Source organism: Vipera ursinii (genome assembly GCF_947247035.1).
Source record: "Vipera ursinii genome assembly, chromosome: 14".
Taxonomy (NCBI): domain Eukaryota; kingdom Metazoa; phylum Chordata; class Lepidosauria; order Squamata; family Viperidae; genus Vipera; species Vipera ursinii.
Genome location: NC_139527.1, coordinates 2,167,800 through 2,189,993, shown reverse-complemented (window position 1 = coordinate 2,189,993; position 22,194 = coordinate 2,167,800). Strand labels below are relative to the sequence as shown.

At 52.6% G+C, this 22,194-nt stretch overlaps 1 protein-coding gene across 1 annotated transcript; it reads left to right on the top strand.

Annotated features, from left to right (window-relative positions):
• Nucleotides 1-295: 295 nt before the first annotated feature.
• INPP5J (inositol polyphosphate-5-phosphatase J) lies at nt 296-21,137 on the top strand. Its single transcript, XM_083373512.1, has 13 exons — nt 296-516; nt 4,103-4,935; nt 9,384-9,494; nt 11,705-11,813; nt 13,776-13,892; nt 14,527-14,702; nt 14,933-15,044; nt 16,457-16,566; nt 17,022-17,205; nt 18,098-18,235; nt 18,618-18,695; nt 19,597-19,701; nt 20,500-21,137. Exons 1-13 carry the CDS (start codon nt 430-432, stop codon nt 21,124-21,126), a joined length of 2,787 nt encoding a protein of 928 aa, XP_083229638.1. The 5' UTR covers nt 296-429; the 3' UTR covers nt 21,127-21,137.
• Nucleotides 21,138-22,194: the final 1,057 nt, after the last annotated feature.

Sequence of the window (22,194 nt, the reverse complement as noted above, 5' to 3'; positions counted from 1 at the left end):
CCTCTCCCGTGCTTCGCATCACGACCTGCGCTTTGCATCACGACCTGCGCTTTTGTCAGGGACTGGGGGTGGGGGGGGGGAAGGGGTGTCGTTCTGCGGGCCAGCCGAGGAAGGCCGCCTCCGCTGCGCTCAGCTACCGTCTCGGCGACGCATCCCGGGCCGCGGTCGTGTCCTGAGGACTAGAAACTTGCTCGCCCCGGGGGGCAGGCAGCGGGCCAGCCTTCCCGGAAGCCGGCGGCTGCGGGCGGCGCTCACGTCAGCCGCCCTCCTCCTCCTCCTCCTCCTCCTTCCCCGAGCCGGCGGCAGCGGCGGGGAGGCCGAGCGGGGCTGCGGTGCCTTTAAGTCCCCCCGGAGAGTGACGCCAGCAGCGCCCGGGCCAAGGAGACTCGGCGGCGGCCAGAGCAGCGGCGCAGCGGCCGGAGCGCCGGGATGGAGCCGCCGCCGCGTCGGAGCGCCGGGAGGAGCCGGCAAGCGCTGCCCGGGGGCCGAGCGGGCGAGCCGGCCGGCTGGCGCAAGGTGAGTCCGGGCCGGGCGGCAGGTGGCCGGGAGGCGCGTCGAGGGCAGGGATCGGAGAGCCGCGCGCGGCGCAGCCGGCCGGATCCCGCCGCGGGGGTCTGCCGAGGCCGGGTCGCCGTGCACGTGAGAAAGCGCGCGGGTCTCGGGCGCACGTGTAGGCGGCCGGCTGGAGCGGTGCGCCAGCGAGCGCGCGCGCCCGCGGCTTGCCCAGATTTCTCCCCCTCCCGCCTCCTACCATCACCACCACCACCATCACCCGTGGGAGTCCCCGCGCGGGACCCCGAAAAGATGCGCGGGGCCCGGGATGAACCCCCTTTCCTGGGACAGAAGACTCCGGCCGGGCTTGCTTCTTTTCCGCCCCGCGTGGACTCAGACGGGGCTGTGGTGGGGAGGGGGAGGGGACGTGAGCCCCCAGATCCCGCCGTTCCTTACCGCCCCCTTTGTACAGTACTCGGGAAATCAATCCATCGATTACGCACACACACAAACGCGCGCGCGCGCAACACACAAAACACGCAGGCAAGCACGCACCCTTTCCTCTTCTGCTCTTCTTCGCCTTTCGTTGCCCTTTGCAATTGCTCCGGTCCTCTGATGGGGCTGGGGGTGGGTGGGGTGGGGTGGGGGACCCCGGGCTGAGGGATCTCTCTGGAGGGTCGAAGAAGCAGGGAGAAGAGGCTGCCGCGAGCAGCTCCCCCCCCCCGAGTCCGGAATAAACAAGGAAGGGGGCTGTTTCCCTCCCCGGGCTCCTGAATGCCACCCGGGCTGGCCGTTCTCTTTATTGCCCCCCCCTTCGCCCCCCCCACCGGTCTGCCTGCCAAGGTGCCCAGGAAGGGGAGCTAGGAGGAGCTTCTGCTTGGCTCAGCACCTTCCAGGGGAGTGGAGAGGACAGGTGAAAGGCACCCCGGCTCCAGGGCTGCAGGAGACTCTCGCCCTTCGCTCTTGGGCCCTCTCCGGCAGAAGGGGAAACTGAGGCAGAAGAAGGGCCCTGGAGAGAACTTGTGCTCCAGGGGATGGAGGAGGGGGCTCTTGGGGGGAGGACCGTGGCGGAGAGGCTCAGCTGGAGAGGCTCAGTTTTTGCCTCTTGGTGGGCTGGCGGGAGAAGAGAATTGGGCAGCAACGGCCACGGCTGGCTGGCACGGAGCTTTTGTGCCCTCCTTTAGTGGCTCAAGAGTCCAAAGGGGGTTTGAGTGCGGGGGTGCATTTGTCCGTCCTGGATTTCGTTCCCAGTCCTGGAAGGCAGCTTGGTGGTCTCAGGCTGGGCAGATCGTGGTGGATGTTCCCGCTCAGCTTCCAGATGCCCTCCTGAGTGTTGGGAGCATCGAATTGCATCCTGGCCAGGGCGAGCTGGGGGGGGGGAGATGGATCGATCCCTGGGGGAACAGTGGACAGGATGGCCTGCTTTCTGGAGGTGGCTTACGCACCTGAGAAAAAGGAGATATAATTTCACGCTGCTCTCGGCATCTATTATGCATTAAAAGTTACTTGATCCCCTGACTGTTCAGCCCCAGGCTTGGCTCCTGGCCCACAGAAAGGTAATTTCCCCCCTTCTGGCAGGGCCACTGAATGGGGTGCTTCAAGGACACCACCAAACTGATTCGCGGATTGAATTTCTTGTGTGAACGCAGTCAGTAACCACATAACGCTGGTTTTGCTGAACTCCTTGTGTTTGAGTTGCCCCCCCCAAGCGGCATTATTACAAAGTCAGCTTATTGCCCCCAACAATCTGGGTCCTCATTTTACCTACCTCGGAAGGATGGGAGGCTGAGTCAACCTTGAGCCTGGTGGGACTCGAACCTGCACTAATTGCAGGCAGCTGGTGTTACTTAAGGAGGCATTAGCCCACTGCTCCACCAAGTTTTTGTCCTGGCTGCCCATCCACAGGTTGTGGAAGCAGCTGGCCAAGCTTGGGCTGATGCTGCAAAGCTAGATAGGCAGCAACCCGGTTAAGGACTAACCAAGGAAGTGGCAGATCGTCCCAGGAAGAAGCAAGGTGAGCTGTGGCTTTCTGCTCCCCCAAAGCCGTGGTTCTGTGTCCAGGAAGTTCAACCTGAGGCAGTCTGAGCCTGGCCTTTCAAAGGGCTCCTGGCATGCAGGATGGCACAACTCACCCCTGCCAATTCGCCGCGGGACAATGCAACAATTCAATTTCATTATTTAAAATAATTTCAACGTGATTTGATCTTTGTTCTTCACATTTCAGTTTGTCCCTCCTTTGGCATCCTTTCTTGCACGATTCTCTTCCACTCTTTCTTTGATACTAGTGTCGCTCTTGTCCTCTGACGAGTTGGCTGGATGAGTTGACCGCAGCGAGTTGGCGGTGGCCAGTTGGCTGTGGTGAGTGGTCGCAGACACACGCACCCCGGTGTGATGGTCTGCACCTGGGATGGCCGGTCCCCTGCGGCCCTTCCCAGCCCAGCCTCTCGCTCCCGCCAAGCCTGTGGGGGCTGCAGCCCCTTTGAGAGACGGGCAGAGAATCCCGGGTGGTGCCAAAGTTCCACGGCTGTTGGGAGGCAAGAGAGGCAGCCTCCTGCAGAGGCCAGGAGATGGCAACATGGCGAGGGATTCTTCGGACGAAGACCTGGAGGTGGCCCAGATCTCATGGGTCCAGGTATCGCCCAGGGCTGGCCAGCAACACAGCCCCGTAAGCTTTTGGCCTAAGCCTTCTCCTCCCAGAAGCCACATCGCCCAAGTGAATTGTTAGAGCAGGGTGTGAGCCATATAGCAGCCTAGTAGCAGAGTCAGAAGTATCTCGCTTTTATCATTCAGACTTGGCTTAGCCCGTTGGGTGAACCCAGCCACTTGTGGCTTTGTTGACCACAGGACGGGAAAATCAGAGTAAGGCTTTGCACAAGATGGAACCTCAGCTCCGGGAAAACCGCTCCAGGCCCGTTTTTCAGAAGGAATCTGTATTTTCTCCTGGAACTCCAGACCCCCGCAGATAGGTTGGGAATCACTCGTCAAGCTGAAATTGGAGGAACAAGAGATAATTGCCATCTTTGCAGGACATTCTGTGCCCAAAGAAAGGAATGGCTGAATGGGATGGGCTAGATTCACAGAACTGGCTGACTTTGTCTAGGCCCGAGTTTTCTCAATTTTGACAACTTTATTAAGGCGTGTGGACTTTAACTCCCGGAATTCACCAGCCAGCACGTTGGGAGTCCACAGCCTTTAAAGATGCCAAGGTTGACCCTGTCACGTTTGTAACCAAATAAACTTCGGGCTCTCGTTGTCTGAAAAGCTGTGTTCATTTTTCTCTTTTCTCACAAGCTTTCTCTTTCCGCTGTGTATTCACCATGGACAGCGGTTACTATTTGCATGTATTTATATCTAAGGGTTTAGCTATATACGTATGTATGTATATACCGTAGCATGTCTGTATGTGTGTTACATACGTGTACACTTTTGAGAGCAGGCAGCAGAATTTCATTTTTAATCTGTGCCAGTGTGCCCAACGTAAAAAAAAATGACAGTAATGGTTATCTTATCTTACCTTACTTTATCTCATCTTATTGTCTTGTCTTGTCTTGTCTTGTCTTGTCATATCTTATCATCATCTTATCATCTCATATCTTATCTTATCTTTTAGATGGATCTGGGGCACCCAGGACCACCCTCCCCGCTCCCCTCGCACCACATCCCCCCTCGAGGGAGCGTTGTGGCGCTGCCATCTCCGGGGTCATTCTCTCCAGCCTCCGTCCCCTTTGTCCCGGAGGGAACCATCCGCTACCAGCCGGAGGGATCGAGCGGGGCATCGTATATCGGAGGGCAGATGCCAAGCGGGACAAGGCCCGACTCCCTGGGTGACCCATTCCATGCTCGGCTACAGCCAGACGGCTCTCGCCGAAGAGCGGAGAGCGAACCCCAAGAGCAGACTGGCGGCCGGCCAATCCCGCCTCTGTCCTTGGAGATCGGCAGAGCCCAGCCTGAAGGCTCGGGGTACAACACCCCAACTTTGCGGTCTCCGGTAGAGCTCCGCCCCCTGTCCCCTGGATCTGGAAGCTCCTCCTCCCTCTCCAGCCTGTCTCCCTCCATGAAACTCAGCCAGTCCCCAAGCCGGGGGGCGCTTCCTGACCTCTGCGCCTTGGATCCTCTGTCTTCGGGCATCCTGGCCACAGTGGAAATGAAGGACTCCCTCCGCAAGGCCGAATCCAGTGACCACATCTGCCTGAGCCGACCGGCCTCATCCCACCGACTGGGCTCTCTTTCCAAAGCCATCTCCAGCGAGTACCTCTCGGGGGGCAGGGGGGGCCCTTCCAAATCCGCCATGCTCTCCAAAGCCGAGTCAGAGGAACTGACCTCCTACTCCAGGCTCCGTCTGTCACCCCAATCGCAAGACCCGCGGAGCAGCAATACCAACCGCCCGGAGAACTTTCTGGAAAGATTTGGCCGGCCACAAACAAGGCAGGACAAGGAGTTTCGGTGAGACGCAGCGGAGGTGGGCGGGTGGGCGGTGGGGGTGGGTGGGGAGATGGAGTAAGGTTGTAACGCAAAAGCCAGACGAAAGAGCCTGAAGCAAGTTGGGGGAAAGGCATGGGTGCCAATGCTTCCCAACCGTGGCAGCTCGAAGGTGTGTGGACTTCAACTCCCAGAATTCCCCAGCCGGGGAATCACTGCCCTAGGCTCTTGACTTCAGTTTTGTTTCGGTCCGGTTCTCGTGGTTTCTTCCGACAGCTAAATTAGGGGATAGGAACTGGGAGGGGGCCGCAGGCAACTTGGACCGGACCGTTGGCTCTACCCCCTTTAAGGCAACTTGCTCATTACTCTTCAAGGCTTACAAAGGAAAGTCTTTTGGAGGGGTTAGTGGTGAGCTGAAGCCAGGCAGATCCAAGGCCCCAGGCCCAGTTAGGTTGCTCCTGTGGACTTTGGGCCAGCCTCCTTCACAAGCAAGTTGCAGGCTGCCCTGCTCCTTGGCGGAAACCTGGAGTAGAAATGGAATAAAGCTGAGAGAGGTTGTGCTTACTCCCCCAAGAACCCCTGAGGGTTGCGTAATGGGACAGCTTGCCGCAGCCACGGGGCAATTTAACGATTCAATTTAATTATTCAAAACAAATTTAGAATTTATTTTTTTTAAAAAAAAATTTGTCGGTCCCATTTCATTCTGTCCCTCCTTTGGCATCCTCTCTTTCACGATTCCTGTCCCACCTTTTCTTTGATATGAGCCCAACTCTTGTCCCGCGGCGAATTGTCCCACCGTGACAAGTTGGCCGTGACGAGTTGACCTTGGCGAATCGTTGTTGACCCCAAAGGCTTGTGCCTCCTGAACAGGCCTTCGCAACGTACCTCTTAGGAGCAGATTTACATGCCCGGCTGCCTCCCCTCAGCCAGCTTCCTTGGGAGTCTGAGTAAACTCGGTTTCTGCGTTTGCACAAGTTGCGAGCGGAACGGGTTGCGCTCGCAGGGAGCGCCTCGCCTCTTGCCCCCCTCCCTTCAGGCCGTCAAGGTTAAAGCTAAAGGTGAATGAATGCATTTCTGGTGCAGCTGGCTTGACCGGGAGACGTAGCCAGCATGATTCCGGCTGCCGATTCTGTGCCACCCAGCGTTGCTTCAGAAGGGAGAGGCAGGAGAAGGAATTTTGATCATGTGAACACGGGGACGCTGCCAAGGTCACGTGACAAACAGTCGTTAAGTCCCTCTTTCCGGCGCCGTCATTTTGAAAACGAACCGTCGCAAGTCGAGAACTTACCTGTATTTTTTAACTTGCTGATATGATACGTGGCATCGCGGTCTGAGTCGACAAAATACATTAAGCCACAGACAGTCGATCCAGGTGAGAAGGAATTAAACAGGTGATGGGGGAAAAAATGCAATCCTTTTATTTCACCCACCGGGTTAAGCGTGTTGTGTGACCACGTAAACGCCCTAGTAAACACTTGCTGCAAGTAAAAAAAAAAAAACCACGTTGGTGGATTCAATAGGTAAGGAGGGGGGACGGCGGTCTCCATGGTAACCCAGATTTACTCATCCCTTCCTTGTATTTCACAGCCCCCAAAGGATGGTTTTGGTAAAAGGCAGGCACAGGAAGAATTAATCTGCCTTTTTTTCCATTATCGATGAATAGCTATGTGTCCAGTGCTCTGTTGGAGAAAAATAGAAATAGAAAAATACGGGGTTTTTTTTCAGTTTTTACAATGTCCCGGGGATTTTACTGATGGAGAGGACATCCATTTCCCCACACACACACACACGCACAAATGCAATCAGTGAATCAAGACTAGCCTCAGCCGGGGGTGGGGGTGGGGCAGGCCAGCCGTGCGTCTAGCGATGATGTGTTTATGAAGCCATATGCACAAGAGCCCCCCCCCTCTTGTTCACAGAGACGTAGCTTTAGAGCAGTCCTTAGGACCGAGGCTGACCTTTGTGGCCTTCCAGAAAGAATTTAAAATTTGGTTCTGATGGCTGGCTTAAGGCCCCGATGGGGATGCTCTTGGCTGGAGGTGACTGATGGGGTACAAAAGACACATGTACACACAGAGACACACACACGCACAGACCCTCCGTGCCCTCTGCACCCTTGGTTTTAGTCTCTACGTTTCATTAATTTTAACTGTTTTTATATTTAGCCTTGTATCCTTAGAGGCGTGGTGGCGCGGTGGTTAGAATGCCGTACTGCAGGCTGACTCACTGCTCACTGCCAGAGGTTCGATCCTGACCGGCTCAAGGTTGACACAGCCTCCCGTCCTTCCGAGGTCGGTAAGATGAGGAACCCAGATTGTTGAGGGCAGGTTGCTGACTCTGTAAACCGCTTAGAGAGGGCTGTAAAGCACAGTGAGGCGGTATATAAGTCTGAGTGCTTGTTGCTGTTATCAACCTATAAGCCGTCCAGAGTCTCTCTGACAGCAAGATAGGCAGCACATAAAATTTAATCAACAAATGAAGTAAAATAAACCTTGGTGGACTTTGACTCCCAGAATTACACAGCCTGCATGCATTCTGGGAGTTGAAATCCAGGTTCATTTCTCATTTTTACAGTGAGACACAAACTAAAAAACCTTTTGCCTTCGAAAGCTGGGCTTCTGCGCGTTTTGCCCTGCAGAGTTCTTCGGTTGGGGGTTGGAGAAGCTTACGGGAGAGCAGGACGGATCAAAATTGCAAGCTGACATGTTAAAAAAAAAATGGGGCATCTCAGGCCACGCTGCACAAGGCACACGTGTTCAGAGAAATGTTTACAAACGTGAGTGTAAGGGTGAAGGTAAAATTGAAGAGGTTACGTCAGAAGATGGAAATAAATGCTGACAGAGATTCAGCCCATCTGAAGGGCAACCAGGACAATCTTTTGCTCACTGAGCCAGTTTGAGGAAGGGTCCCCCCCCGGTCCGCTTTGGGAGATGCTTTAACCTGGACTTCAACTTCAATAGTGTCAGGTCACTATTCTCATTCAAGGGCAAAATAAAAATTGCTCCTTGTAGCTTGGAAAACCGAGAAACACCAGACTATTTTTTCCCCAGAGCTGACTTGTTCTGGGCAGAGAACAGAAGTGATGAAGCATCCTAAGCCAAACAATCCTGGAATTTTTTTTTTGGGGGGGACCCTTTGCCGGAGAATTCAGCTGTCTACACAAGTGTCATTTCAATTAACCCTAAGAAAAGCTTGGAGTTTGGATCCCGTTTTACTTCCCAGATTAAGGTGGCCAGTGGGTCTTTTTATGTGCCAGGATGTGCCGTTTCTTCTGGAGAACTTTGGCTTCCTCAGCCGCCTCCTCAACTGCTGGGCCATTCCTGCTGCAGAGTCTCCTGATGGTTGACTCCAGGAGTTGGCTGGCAGCCCCCAGGGCTAGGGATCCTTGCATGACTCCAACCGGCCCCACATCCCCCACGTAAGGCTTTTTGCAGGGGTGGTGGTGGTGGAGGCAGACCCAGTCAAGCTGCTTCTTCTTCCTTGCTTGCAGTCCTCTTGACTTGCTGTTGGAGATGGAAACGTGGGTAGTTGGTGGAAGTCAAGCGACATTGCCTGGACTTCACGCCCCCCCTTCCTCAACTGCCCCGCTTCCATTTATAGAGCTCCTGACATCCTCATTTCTAAACCCCATTAATGCCGCCAAGGATATGGCTTTCTCCCCAAGCTATTTTCGCAGGAGATATTTTTACTGCTGTCAAGTTTGTTTCTTTAGCCATGAAAGAGAAACACATCTCGAGAGGTTTTTAAGGCCTGGGGGGCGCCTTCTTGCGTTGCCACTGTGATGTAGAATTTGGGGAGAAAGGGATGGGGTCCTCCCAGCACCCTGGACCACTGATTAGCCAACCACGGTTTAGGCAAGGGTGTCAACGCTGCGACGCTGGCTTTGAAACATCTGGATAGGAGGTGATCGAGACATTCCAGGACTCTTCAGATCCCCTGGGAAGTTGGAAACACAATCCGGAAGAAGTCAAACAACAAATGACTTCTGTATAATTCAAATTGTGGCCTGGGACAACAACATTCACAGTCAACTCACTGCGGAAAAACTTGCCATGGTCAACTTGACACCGGCCAGCTTGCTGCAGGACTATTTGATTATTTAAAACAATTTAAAAAATAAGTTCAATTTTTGTCATTCACCATTCATTTCCTACCTCCGTCCTTTTCTTTCGTGACTATATTCCACTATTTCTTTCGATGTCAGAGGGCGAGTGGTCCCATTCCTCAAATGTTAATCACGCAGAGGTCATTTGCTGCTGACCTCTTCCGGACTGTGTTTCCAATTTCCCAAGGGATCTTACAGCCCTGGAATGCCTCGATCAAGATTGGCCGGGGATGATGGGACAGTGCAATTGAAGGGCGAGGCTGCGGTAGAGGTCTCCAAACAGCTCTGGAAGGGGCCTTTTCCTCCGGGATCAGCTCAGGCCGAGCAAATGTTGGGGTAACGTGGTTGGCTTTTCCTGTCTCCGCAGCATTACGGTGGTCACGTGGAATGTTGGCAGCTCCATGCCGCCAAGCGACGTGACCTCCCTCTTGCATCTGGACCCGGCCGACTCCAATGACAGCGACATGATTGCTATTGGGTAAGGCGAAGGGGAGTTGCACTTCCTGGAACATCTGTGGCTCCTTCTCCTAGATCACCTTTATTGTCATTTTTTTTTCACAGCGGGCACACTGGCACACATTAAAAAGGCAGTTCTGTTGCCTGCTCTCCAACGTGTACACAGGCATAACACACATGTGGACATGCTATATACATGCACAGCATGTTTCCGCGAAAATAAGAGCCAACCGGTAAAGAAGCCTTAGCAGGATTTTCCCAGGAGGCTCGTAATATAAGCCCCCCCCAAAAAATAAGCCCCAGTTAAGATCGTCAGCCAGACGGGCGCGTTTAGTACCGTAGCCCATTCCTTTTGCTTGTTGGAACATCGCAAAAGTGGGTCACAAGCCCCCAGGACACAGCGAGCGTCATAAATTGGAGCCAGTGGCCTAGCGTCCGGATTTGGATCACGCGACCACGAGGATGCTGCAGAGGTGGTAGGTCTGAAAAAGTGTCCTAGGCCACTTTTTCTCAGCACTGTTGTAACTTCGAACGGTCAGTACATGAACTCTCCTGAGTCGAGGGCTAAGTAGGTTAAATGTTTCCAGTTGTGCGTTTCTGCGTTTCAAAGTGGCCAGGTTTCTGGCGGTTTGGCAGCCCAGTTCAGCATCCCACAGGAGGACGGGGCAGGCCGACGAGGAGGGAGCAACGCCGGGGTTCCCCCCCGCAGAAGAGGCCGGCGTTTCTCAAGGCAGAAAGACGCCCCCATTTTCTCCGGTTCCCAGGCAACAGCCGGGCTGCTGATCAGCTGGGAACGTCGAGCAAGGCCTTCACGTTGGATTTTTGAAGAGTTTGCAAAGAAACCCATTCAGGGTTTTGTGGTAGGATCGCCACTCCAGCAGAAAGGGGCCAACTCCGTAGAGTGAAAAAATGACAGAAGGAGCCTCTCTTTTCCAGCCTGCCAAAGGGGCCTTTTCATCCCAGGAGGGAAAAAAAAAGGAATTGTGTTATTTACTGAATACTCGGCAGTGAAACTGGTCCCAATTCTTGTCCCTTTGGAGGAATCCCTTCCCTCGAGGCTGACCAATCCGCTGTTCAGGCTGGGTCCAGCTGCCACATTCCGTGGCCGGAGCAGGGAGAGGAATGGGGGGCAATCCTTCTGCGGGCTTTTTCTGGAAGCCGGAAGGCGGCAGAGGCAATGCTGGCGAAGAGAGGAGGAGGCGGCAAGGCTGGGCCGGCCTGGGAGAATCCTGCCTGGCTAAACATGGGTTTGTTGCTCGTGTGAATTTGCTGTGGCTGCATCCGGCAGCAAGTGGTCCTTGCTGTCCTTATTTGCACCGCAGTTGCTGGCCACTTGAGTTACGCTACTCTAAGGCATGAACAACTTACAAGCACACGTACATGTCTCTTGATGCACAGGTAGTTCTGGACTTACAACGGTTAGTTTAGTGACCAAAGTTTCAACAGCACCAAAAAAAGGGACTTATGACTGTTTTTTTTTTACAGTTACGACCTTTGCAGCATCCCCACGATCATGTGATCAAAATTCAAATGCTACAATATAATACAACACAGCACAACACAATACAACAATGCAACTCAACACAACACAGTAATACAACACAACACAATACCATAATACAATACAATAATATTCTATTCTACACTACACTACACTACACTACGCTATACTACCGGTATGCTATACTATGCTTGTAATAATATAAATAATTACAGCAACTGCTATAAGTAGAGGACAACTCGTATTAGAAACTTGCAGTGGGTGCTTTCCCCCCCCCCCACTGGCACGTGCCAAGGGGCTCTGAACCGGCATAGTTGCCCTCGTTTCAGCAACACGATATCCACACCTGGTATTTGTTTCAAGCAGAAGAGAAACCCAAATGGCAAACGGTTGTGGACTTTATTTATTTATTTATTTATTTATTTATTTATTTATTTATTTATTTATTTATTTATTTATTTATTTTTGGGACTTATATGCCGCCCTATCTCCCAAAGGACTCAGGGCGGCTAACAACAGTAACATATAATAAATACAGAAGTTAAGATAACTTCTGGACTTGCTTAGAGTGAGCCTGTGGGGAGGAGATTTCCCCCTCCTTGTAGGGAGCAGGCGTTGATCAGGCAGCGTCTGTGGGGGAGAGCTGAGTTGGCACTGGGAGAAGACCCCGGGGGCAGCCCTTGGGCGGGAGGGCGCAGAGGGAAAGCTGGTGATGTCGCCCTGTTTTGCAGGTTGCAGGAGGTGAATTCCATGCTGAACAAACGCCTGAAGGACGCGCTCTTCACCGACCAGTGGAGCGAGCTTTTCATGGAGGTGTTGAGTCCCTTTAATTTTGTCTTGGTAAGCCCAACCGTCGCGGCTTTGTGGACCGACGGAGGAAGGGATGGTTCCGCGCCAGCAGCGGGCAAGCGCCTGCCGCACCATTTGTGCCACCAGCGGGCAGGCGTGCCCACCGTTCGTGCAAATGCAGCGTGCGGCACACGCTCACCCGCTGCTGGCGCAAGCCGGGACGCACGTGCACCCACTGGCCTTCCACTTCCACGGCCCAGTTCCGAATGGCTGAAGCCCCGGCAGTGGGCTGCAGCCTGGGAGCTGGGGACCCCCTTTATGGAAAATCCAAAAGGAATGTGCAGAGCGACTGACAAAACCAGGCACCGTTAGATCCCTTGGGATAGACAGGGCCAAAATCTGGGTTATTTTGGCCTTTGGGGAGAATTCCAGGAAGCTATTCCCCCCCCCCCACACACTCCCCCAGATCACTGTGTCTGCTTTGAGCAGTTTTCAGGCCAAAGGGAGTGCGAGGCTTAAGGCACGTAATTTGCCCTGTAAACCATCCTCCCACACGTCATAACCCGGCCACATGACTCTGAGTGCTGGCTTAGATAAGCCGATTCCTCTCCAGTCCTGAAATGAATGAAATTCAGGATTGATTCAACTCACGTGGCCAAAGCAGAAGCCACCTGCTCTTCTGGACAGCCTTTGAGGCAGAGTTTCTCAACCTTGACACAGGGTTTCCCAGCTTAATTTGTGCCATGAATGCTTGGTCATTTTTTGACAGAATATTTGTTTGACTGCAACCAGCAGTGGGTTTTTTTTCCTCTTGGGGGTGGGGGTGGGATGGGGGTGACGGCGAGGGGGGGGGCTTTCCTGGGAAGAAAATGGAAAAGAAATTGCGGTTAAAATAACCGTGTAGGAAGTGGATCACTCGCTTTCTTTACGCTGTCTGGCAACGCAAGAAAGGAATTTAAAATCTGCTTGGAATAAAAATAAAAGGCCAGGGTTGGCCTGAAAACTCATGCAAAACGGTGAAGTGCCCACACCATAGGAAATTGCGGTTCTAAAATTGTGGAGAAAAGTTGGCAGAATTGGGGCTGGGTGCGGGGGGGGGAGTGTAATTAAAACTAATATTTCTCTGTATATAGGAGACTAAGTAAATAGGTTGCGATACAGCTTTTTTCTACCTGGTATATTTCTCACGTCAGAGAATATTCCAGGAGAGCAGCTCAGTGCTTCTGCTTTGATTACAGATGGGGGATTAAAATGTCAGCCCCCCCTTTCGGTATAGTTCATTTCTGCTCAGGTCTGCTTTTTAAAATTTAAACGCTGAACACTTGTTTCATGTTTTGAATATGTTTCCTCCAAGTGTGTGTGTGTGTGTGTGTGTGTGTGTGTGTGTGTTTGCCCACCCTGGCCCCAATGTGCCGTTCCCCCAAAGATCTTCTGGGCCATTGTGCAGTTTATTCTCCTATAACCGTGTATTTTTTGCAAGCAGATTTCCCGAAACGCATTTTTTTTTGTGTGCTTTTCCTTTTTTTATTCGTGAACCCCGATCCGAAGTCCAGAAAAGGACAGATTTTGCACCTTGGTAGCATTCACACCAAGTGAAGTGTGAATCGGAAAGGCTCTAATTAAAATCAGACTGAATTCATTTCCCTGCAACCCTCGATTCTGACTGTTGAAGCTTCAATTTGTAAAATGCATCTAAGGGGTGTGGGGGAAAAAAAACTTTACTGCCTTTTTTTTGGTTGCTTTAATTAGAAGTATAAATAGTTTGGCAGGGAAGTGTTATCACAGAGTACACCAGCTGCTTCTCCTCCAAAGCTGTGCGGTTTTTTCCAAGAGATGTTTTTGCTTCGAGCAAAAAGCCTTCACTAATGGAAGCGGCTCTTTTTTCTGATCAGCCCGGGTTGATTGGGATCTAGCAAGCGTATCCCCCAAGGAACCCTCCAGTCCTAGGCTTATTTGCAGTGTGGATGTTCAGAATTAGAACTCAGAGCCTCTCACTGCCTTTCGCGGTTGCAGGTCAGCACGGTACGGATGCAAGGAGTCATCCTGTTTGTCTTTGCAAAGTACTACCACCTGCCTTTCCTACAGAACATCCAGACCGACTGCACCCGGACAGGGCTGGGCGGTTATTGGGTGAGTGAGTTGGCACCAAGGCGTGATTGATCTTTGGGACCCAGCTGGAGAACTCTAGCAGGAGCAATTAAGCAACTGGAATAAAGCTGGGGGGTGGCACCATGGAGGCCTTCTAGTCCAGCTTGAGCAGGGACCCGGCTGCCCAGTCTCTTCTTAAAAGCCCCCCCACCCGGCGATGGAGCACCCACAACCTCTGGTGGCAAGGCGTTCCACCGGTTAATTGTCCTCACTGTCAGGAAGTCTCTCCTTAGTTCCAGGTTGCTTCTCTCCTTGATTAGTTTCCCTCTGTTGTTTCTTGTCCCGGCGCTTAGCAGTGCTGCTAAGGGCACAGCTCAGCACTCCTCAGGGACAACAGCTGCCCCCCCCCCAAGATCCTGCCTCTCCCCCTGTTCAGTCAAGCCCCCTCCCCCGATTCAGTGGACCCCAGGAAGGCAAGTGCTGGCGATGCCCAGCCATTGGGCACTGCTCTAAGTAGAAAGGATGAGGGCGATGGAGCTTGGCAAATGTTGCTTTTCCAAGATAGCTCTTCCCACTTGGGAGAGCCCCCCCCACCCCCCCTCCGGTGCTCAGGTGGCCTATTTCCTCCACCACCACCCCTCGGGCCCATGGATCCTCTGCCTTCCTCCTCTTGCAGGGCAACAAGGGAGGGGTAAGCGTCCGGCTCGCCATCTTCGGGCACATGGTTTGCTTCTTGAACTGCCATCTGCCGGCACACATGGAGAAAGCCGAGCAGCGTAAAGAGGATTTCACCACCATCCTCCACCTCCAGCAGTTCGAGGGGCCCTCGGCCAACGGCATTCTCGACCACGAGTGAGTAGCAACATCTCCTGGGTCCTTCCGGTCCGGGGAAAGGAGACCGGGGGGGGGGGGCAGAGGCAGGGTAGGTGCCCTGGCAGGTTCCCTCTCCCCACCCCCTCTCTTTGGGGAGAAGCCGTGTCGGTTCGGAAGGTCCACTTTGGGTGGCTTCTGATCAACGGTCGATGGGATGTTAAAAGCTCCCCCCGCCAAGTTCCTTCTCCTTGCCTGCGTCTCCCTTCCAGCCTCATCTTCTGGTTTGGGGATCTCAACTTTCGCATCGAGAGCCTGGACATCCGCTACGTGAAATACGCCATTGACAATAGCATCCTCCATCAGCTCTGGGAGAAGGACCAGGTGAGAAATGCACATGGGGGCCCAGTGTGTGTGTGTGTGTGTGTGTGTGGGCGCAGGGGTGAGGGGAGGGGGAGAGGAAGAAGAATCGGCAGCCTGTGTGATGGACAGGTTCTCCTGTTGAGGTCAATCGCCCAGAATAGAGCTGGAAGGGAACTTGGGGGTCATCTAGTCCAAGCTCAAGCAGGAGACCCTAGATCATCCCAGACAAGTGGCTGTCCAGTCTCTTCTTACAAACCTCCAGCCATGGAGCACCCACAACATCTGGAGGCAAAGCGGTTCCACTGGTTAATTGTCCTGACCATTAGGAAGTTTCTCTTTAATTCCAGGTTGCTTTTCTCCTTGATTAGTTTCCACCCATTGTTTCTTGTCCTGCCTTCTGGTGCTTTGGAAAATAAGTTGACCCCCCTCCTCTTTGTGGCAGCCCCTCAGATATTGGAAGACTGCTATCATGTCACACACACCCCCACACACAAGTCCTTCTTTTCTCTAGACTGGCCGTACCCAATTCTTGCAACCGTTCTTCGTAAGTTTTTGTCTCCAGGCCCTTAATCATCTTAGTTGCTCTTCTCTGCACTTTTTCCAAGGCCTCGGCATCTTTTTTTGTAATGTGGGGACCAAAACTGGATGCAGTGTTCCAGCTGTGGCCTTACTAAGGCTTTATTAAGCAGCACTAAGGCTTTGATTCTTTGCCTCTCTTTATGCAAGCCAGGATGGTATTAGCTTTTTTGGCTGCCGCCACACATGGCTGGCTCATATTTAACTCTTCAAAAATAGTTTTGAAGCCCATAATACTTCTAAGAGGGATGTGGCTGGCTAATGTTGCTCTTGAACACCCTTGCCCGGTGGAGTGGGCCATTAGTTCACTGTACCTGGAGGGCCAGGAGTCACGCTTGACCGTGTGTCCCTTGTGGAGTGTGGCGGAGTGTGGGTGGGGGAAGAAAGAGACAACCACCCAGCTTCTGCCCCAAAGAAGAGGGAGTCAAGCTATTCTCCAAAGCACCTGAAAGCAGGACAAGAAGCAACGGATGGAAACTCATCAAGGAGAGAAGCCACCTGGAATTAAGGAGAAACTTCCTGACAGTTAGAACAACTCACCAGTGGAACAACCTGCCTCCAGAAGCGGTAAATGCTCCAACACTGGAAGTTTTTAAGAAGAGACTGGACAGCCATTTGTCTGAAATGGTATAGGGTTTCCTGCCTGAGCAGGGGGTTGGACTAGATGACCTCCAAGGTCCCTTCCAACTTCTTCTTCTTCTTCTTCTTCTTCTTCTTCTTCTTCTTCTTCTTCTTCTTCTTCTTCTTCTTCTTCTTCTTCTTCTTCTTCTTCTTCTTCTTCTTCTTCTTATTATTATTATTATTATTATTATTATTATTATTATTATTATTATTATTATTATTATCTCCTTCTGCAGCTTAACATTGCAAAAACCACGTGGCCCATCCTGAAGGGATTTCAAGAAGGATTCCTCAACTTCCCCCCGACCTTTAAATTCGACGTGGGAACTAACATGTATGACACCAGGTATGCAGGACTGTTGGGGGGAAGGGTTGGGAATTAATAGGATCTACTCCCGGAGTGCGCAGAGGCATTGATTTAGAGGCAGCCCTTGACTTATGGCCACAATGGAATCCAAAATTTCTGTCGTTAAGTGAGACATTTGCTGTGACGGTTGCCGTGTCCCGGGGTCACGTAACCCCCCCCATCCCCAACTGGCATTGACAAAATCCCCATCCGACAATTGCAAAAGGCAGCTTGACTTGGAACAGCTGGCGTCCTTCAACGATATCTTTTAACACCGTCAAAGAACATCTGCCAATCCCAGGTCCTTGGGAAGATCTCAACAGCTGGATGAAGAGGCCGGGTCCAGACAGAACATCTGGCTTTCTGGGTGATCAATCACCCTCATGATATACAGTATACATGCAAAGCCTGTTTATCTCAGACCCCACTTCCTGCCCGTTTGTCGTGCCCCGCAGTGCCAAGAAGCGGAAACCGGCTTGGACAGACCGTATCTTATGGAAAATCAAAAGTGGTGGCCACCCGGTGCACTCTGGGAGATCCAGTGGTGGGAACTTGACCGTGACCCAGCTCTGCTATTGCAGCCATATGGAGTACACAGTGAGCGATCACAAGCCCGTGGTCTCCATTTTTGCAGTACAGGTGAGTCCACAGCCCTATTGATAACACACACCCACCCACACACACACACACACCTGAGCCTTAGGATAGCTGTGGTTGTGCCACTGAGAGCTTTCACTGCATGCTGCAAAGCAGAATTTTTAGCAAGGAACCTCACTTTGATCTTCAGTTACGGTCGCCACATGCTACTCTGGTCTGCGTGGAAACAGCACCCTGTGGGAATTGGGTATGGATAATCTAGAAGATTCCAGAGAAAAGAAGGGTCGGGGTGGGGGGGAACAGGATAGCAGTATTCCAGTATTTGAGGGGCTGTCACGGAGAAGAGGGGGGGGTCAACATATTCTCCAAAGCACCAGAAGGCAGGACCAGAAACGACGGAGGGAAACTCCCCAAGGAGAGGAGCAACTCGGAACTAGGTCTCGATAGGTTGTTAAGTGAATCCTTGCGGCTGTTTTAAGTAGCGAGACGGGTGTTAAGTGAATCTGGCTTCCCCATTCCCTTTGCTTGTCAGAAGCTTGTCGCAAAAGGAGATCACATGACCCTGGGATATTGCGACGGTCACAAGTGGGAACCAGTTGCCAAGCGTCTGAATTTTGATCGCGTGATCACGGGGATGCGGCAAAGGCCGTAGCTGTGGAAAACGGTCTTGGAACGGCATTTTCCAGTGCCGTTGTAACTTAGAATGGTCCCTAAACGAACTGGATACCTAGCCCGGTCATGAAACCTCTTCCGAGCTGTGAGAACACCAAGGCTTCCACAAAACCATCAATATTTAAAAGCAGGCGTTATTAAAGAGAGAGAAAACAATGCCATATTAAAAACACAAGCCAAGAGAGAGAGAGGGGGGGGATATTGACAGCCAAGGAGATGACCACAAATGATGACCAGGGATGACCCTTCCTCTTTCTGGCAGTTTGGCTCCCGAGCCGATATACCCCTGGTGGAGATGCAAGTGGCCGACGAGTGGACCAAGCCGGAGCAAGCCGTGGTTCGCTACAGGACTTCCTCGACTTTCCACCGCAGCTCCTGGGACTGGATTGCCCTCTATCGGGTGAGAAGGGCTGGCCGGGCAAGCTGTTAGTAACTTTAAAAGTCCCCAGGCCGAGTGGTTGCCTCGAGAGGGCTGAGTAAGATGCATAAGATACATAGGGAGTAAAGGAAGCAGGCAGCACTCCTACAGGGTCTTTGAAGCGCGGCTACCACTGAGCCCAACGTTTAGGTCGCTAAGTGAAACATTGGCCCCATTTCATGACTTTTCTCGCCACTGTTCCTAAGTCAATCATTGCGATTCCGAAGGGCTCAAGGCCCGGCAGGGGGTTGGGGACAGCGTGAACTCCTCTCAACAGTGGACAGATAAGCAGAATCGCCTGGGTCTCTCGGCAGCCCCAGGGGAGGCTCTGAGGAAACTTCTCGGGATCTCTTCCCCCCCTCAGGTGGGTTTCCGGCACTGTAAGGACTACATAGCCTATGTATGGGCCAAGCAGGAAGATACAGAGAGCCACCTGTACCAGGTAATTGTACGTGAGCAAATGGAACTTCCTCTTTGCCAGGCCAAAAGGTTTGATCTCAGAAAGAGGCAACATCCACGGTGATGGGCTGACTAGATGGTTATATTTGCACTGTGGGAGCAAGCCCTGCCCCCCCCCCACTGAACAATTTCATAGAATAGAATAGAATAGAATAGAATAGAATAGAATAGAATAGAATAGAATAGAATAGAATAGAATAGAATAGAATAGAATAGAAAATATGGAGTGTAGTGGAATGGAATGGAATGGAATGGAATGGAATGGAATAGAATAGAATAGAATAGAATAGAATAGAATAGAATAGAATAGAATAGAATAGAATAGAATAGAATAGAATAGAATAGAATAGAATAGAATAGAAAATATGGAGTGTAGTGGAATGGAATGGAATGGAATGGAATGGAATAGAATAGAATAGAATAGAATAGAATAGAATAGAATAGAATAGAATAGAATAGAATAGAATAGAATAGAATAGAATAGAATAGAATAGAATAATGAAGACTAGAATAGAATGAAGACTAGACTAGACTAGAATAATGGCATGAAGACTAGACTAGACTAGAATAATGAAGACTAGACTAGACTAGAATAATGGAATCTAGACTAGATTAGAATAATGAAGACTAGACTAGACTAGAATAATGGCATGAAGAATAGACTAGACTAGAATAATGAAGACTAGACTAGAATAATGGAATGAAGACTAGACTAGACTAGACTAATGAAGACTAGACTAGACTAGAATAATGGAATGAAGACTCGACTCGACTCGACTCAGAACAGGATAGAAATAAGAGTAGAATAGAATTCTTTATTGGCCAGGTGTGATTGCAAACAGTGCTTTGGTCCCCCCAACTCTTTTTCCCTCTCCCAACTCTAGCTAACCTTTCCCGAGGAGACCCTGCCTAAAGGGAAGGGCGACTACATCCTTGGCTACTATGGCAACAACTGCAGCTGCATAGTGGGAGTCACAGATCCCTTCCAGGTGAGCATCTGGGGGGGCAGGAAGCCCGTGGCCCCCCAGGGCCCTGCTTCTCTCAGTTCCTGTGGGGGGGGTGCTGCTAACCCTGCAGCTTGCGCAAAGCCTTTTGCACAGACTGGAGGTTTGCATCTCCTGTGACGGTCTCAGCTGCACTTCAGTTCCCAGAATTCCCCAGAGATTTGCTGAGAATTCTGGGAGCCCCCTTAGCTGAAAGGCTGCGCTGTTTTGCAAGAGGGTGGAAGAAGATTTCTCTCCCCTTACTGCCGCTCGCTAGCAGGTTTCACCGGCGAGTGGATCGGGCACATCCGCATCATAGCGCGTTTGGTTACACGTCTTTGTGCCAGCTGGGCACGGCTTGCGTGTGGACATCACTGCACATGCTCAGGTGCTGTGAAAGGAGTTGCTGCTGCTGGCCTGTTTTTTTTGGGCCAGGAAGGAATAATTTAAACATTTATTTTTCTTCTATCCGCTTGATTTTTTTTTAAAAAAGGAAATCAAGTCATGCCATTTAACTTTACTTGCCTAAACAAGTGGTCCTTGATTTACGACCAGACGTTTAATGAACATTTGGAGTTACAACAGCTGAGGAAAGGGCGCTCGGGACGGTCAGCGAATTCTGGGAACCCAGCACTGGCATTTGCACACTGGGTAATCCGGGCATCATCCGAAGGGTTCATGGGTATATTGCGTGGGACGGAACAACGGTGTTCCAAGAGTCCAGGTGAAGGGTGATGTACGCGCGGTGCTTGCGATTTGGGGGAAGTTGACTTTCTTTCTCCTCTCCCCATTTTCCTGGCCCAGATTTCCTTGCCCACCTTGGAACAAGGCAGCAGCGCCACAGACAGCACCAACAGCAGCTCTGAAGAGGACGATGACAGCACGCTGGTGCTCCTCGGCCCCAAATCCCGCAGCCCCAGTCCTGGGAAGATGCACCGTCACCGCAGCCGCAGCCCCAGCCTGGCCAAGTTCCAGGGGCTGCTCTTGCGATCCACCAGCCGAGACCAAGGGGCCAGCCGTAGCCCCTCGCCCCAAGGACGCCGCCACAGCACCATCCTGAAGGCGGACATTCCCAGCATCCAGTTTTCCAAGGACAGCCCACGGCACCGCTCCAAGTCGCGAGAGATGGTGCAGAACGCCCAGGCCTCCTCCTCCTCCTCTACCTCCGCTGCCTCCCAGTCCCGGACAGGCTGGCACTTTGAGGAGACTCCGCCATCCCGGGCCGATCCCCGGAATCTGGGCTTGCTGCCTGCTGTGCGCTTAGAGACGGTGGATCGTGTCATGGGGTCCCGGCGTAACAGCACTGACCCGAGCCTGCCTGGACGAAGGATGAGCCCCACCAGTCCCACGGCGGGGCTTGCCGCCCTCTTTAGCACTTCCCCGCAAGAGGGGGCGCCCCACGATCCCCACAGCCGTGAAAGCAGACACTAAGGCAGCCGAACCCACCGGGCAACTCTCCTGCGTGGTGTGCGTTGTGAGCGTGCCGATGCCCTCTGCCCACGCCTGCCTTGCTCTCCCTCCACGCGGCTGTCCCAATGGGGCGCAGACCCAGACCAGGAGCTGCCGTGGTGCCAGCCCGCCCCATCAGCTTGACAATTACCCCACGTCTGCATCAGAGCCCGGCCAGCGGCCTGACCCTCTCAGCCACCCACTTGTGCTGCTCAACCCTCGTCCTCCTTGGGGGAAGAGCTCTTTCTCCCGCCAAACATCAAGGTCGGCAACCCAAACGGAGTCCCTCCCACACCAAGACTGTCCCAGGGAGGACCAGCCGGAAAAAGGAACACCCCTGCCTCATCTTCATCCGGAGCAGCCCAGAGCTTCCTGGCAGTTGGCTCAGAAGCTTCCCCTTGCGTGAAGACAGGAGGAGATGAGCAGCATAAGGAGGGTGGGAGGCCATTTTCAGAGGCCCTGTGTTGTGTTGTAAGCCTCCGAGGGCCCAGTTGGGCTTCTGGTGAGGGAGAAACCCCAGCAGAATCCCAGCCAGCAGCAGCAGATGTGGGAGGAGGGGGCCCTCAAGGCTGCGGATGGAGAACGTGGAATGTAGAACTCCGGCCAGGGGGGCTGGTCTCGCTCCAGTTGGGGGGGGTCTTCCCTGGGATGAGTTCAAAGTTGAAACAATCAGCCCTACCTCTCTCTTACTCCCCACTCCTTCCAATAAACCATCTACAAAAGCTCCATAAGGCTGTGACTCCCCACATACATGGAGGTGGGGGGGGATGGCTGAGAAGAGGCAATGCCCCCTCCCCACATACTTCTTGGTGTCCCTCCTTCCCCCCCCCCAGGCAAGAAGAGCTCAAGTCACGGTTAGAAAACATTTCATTGCTACATTCTTCATGGCCCCACAACACCCTAACCCTCCCCGTATAAATTAATTAACCGGCTGCCCTCCTTGCAAGGAGAGCACAGGTGGGGGGGGTGGGGAGGAGGACCCCTGTCTCTGCTGTTCAGGCCGCCTGCTTGGAGAGGCGAGGCCTAGGACGTCACCCCTTCACCTCTCCC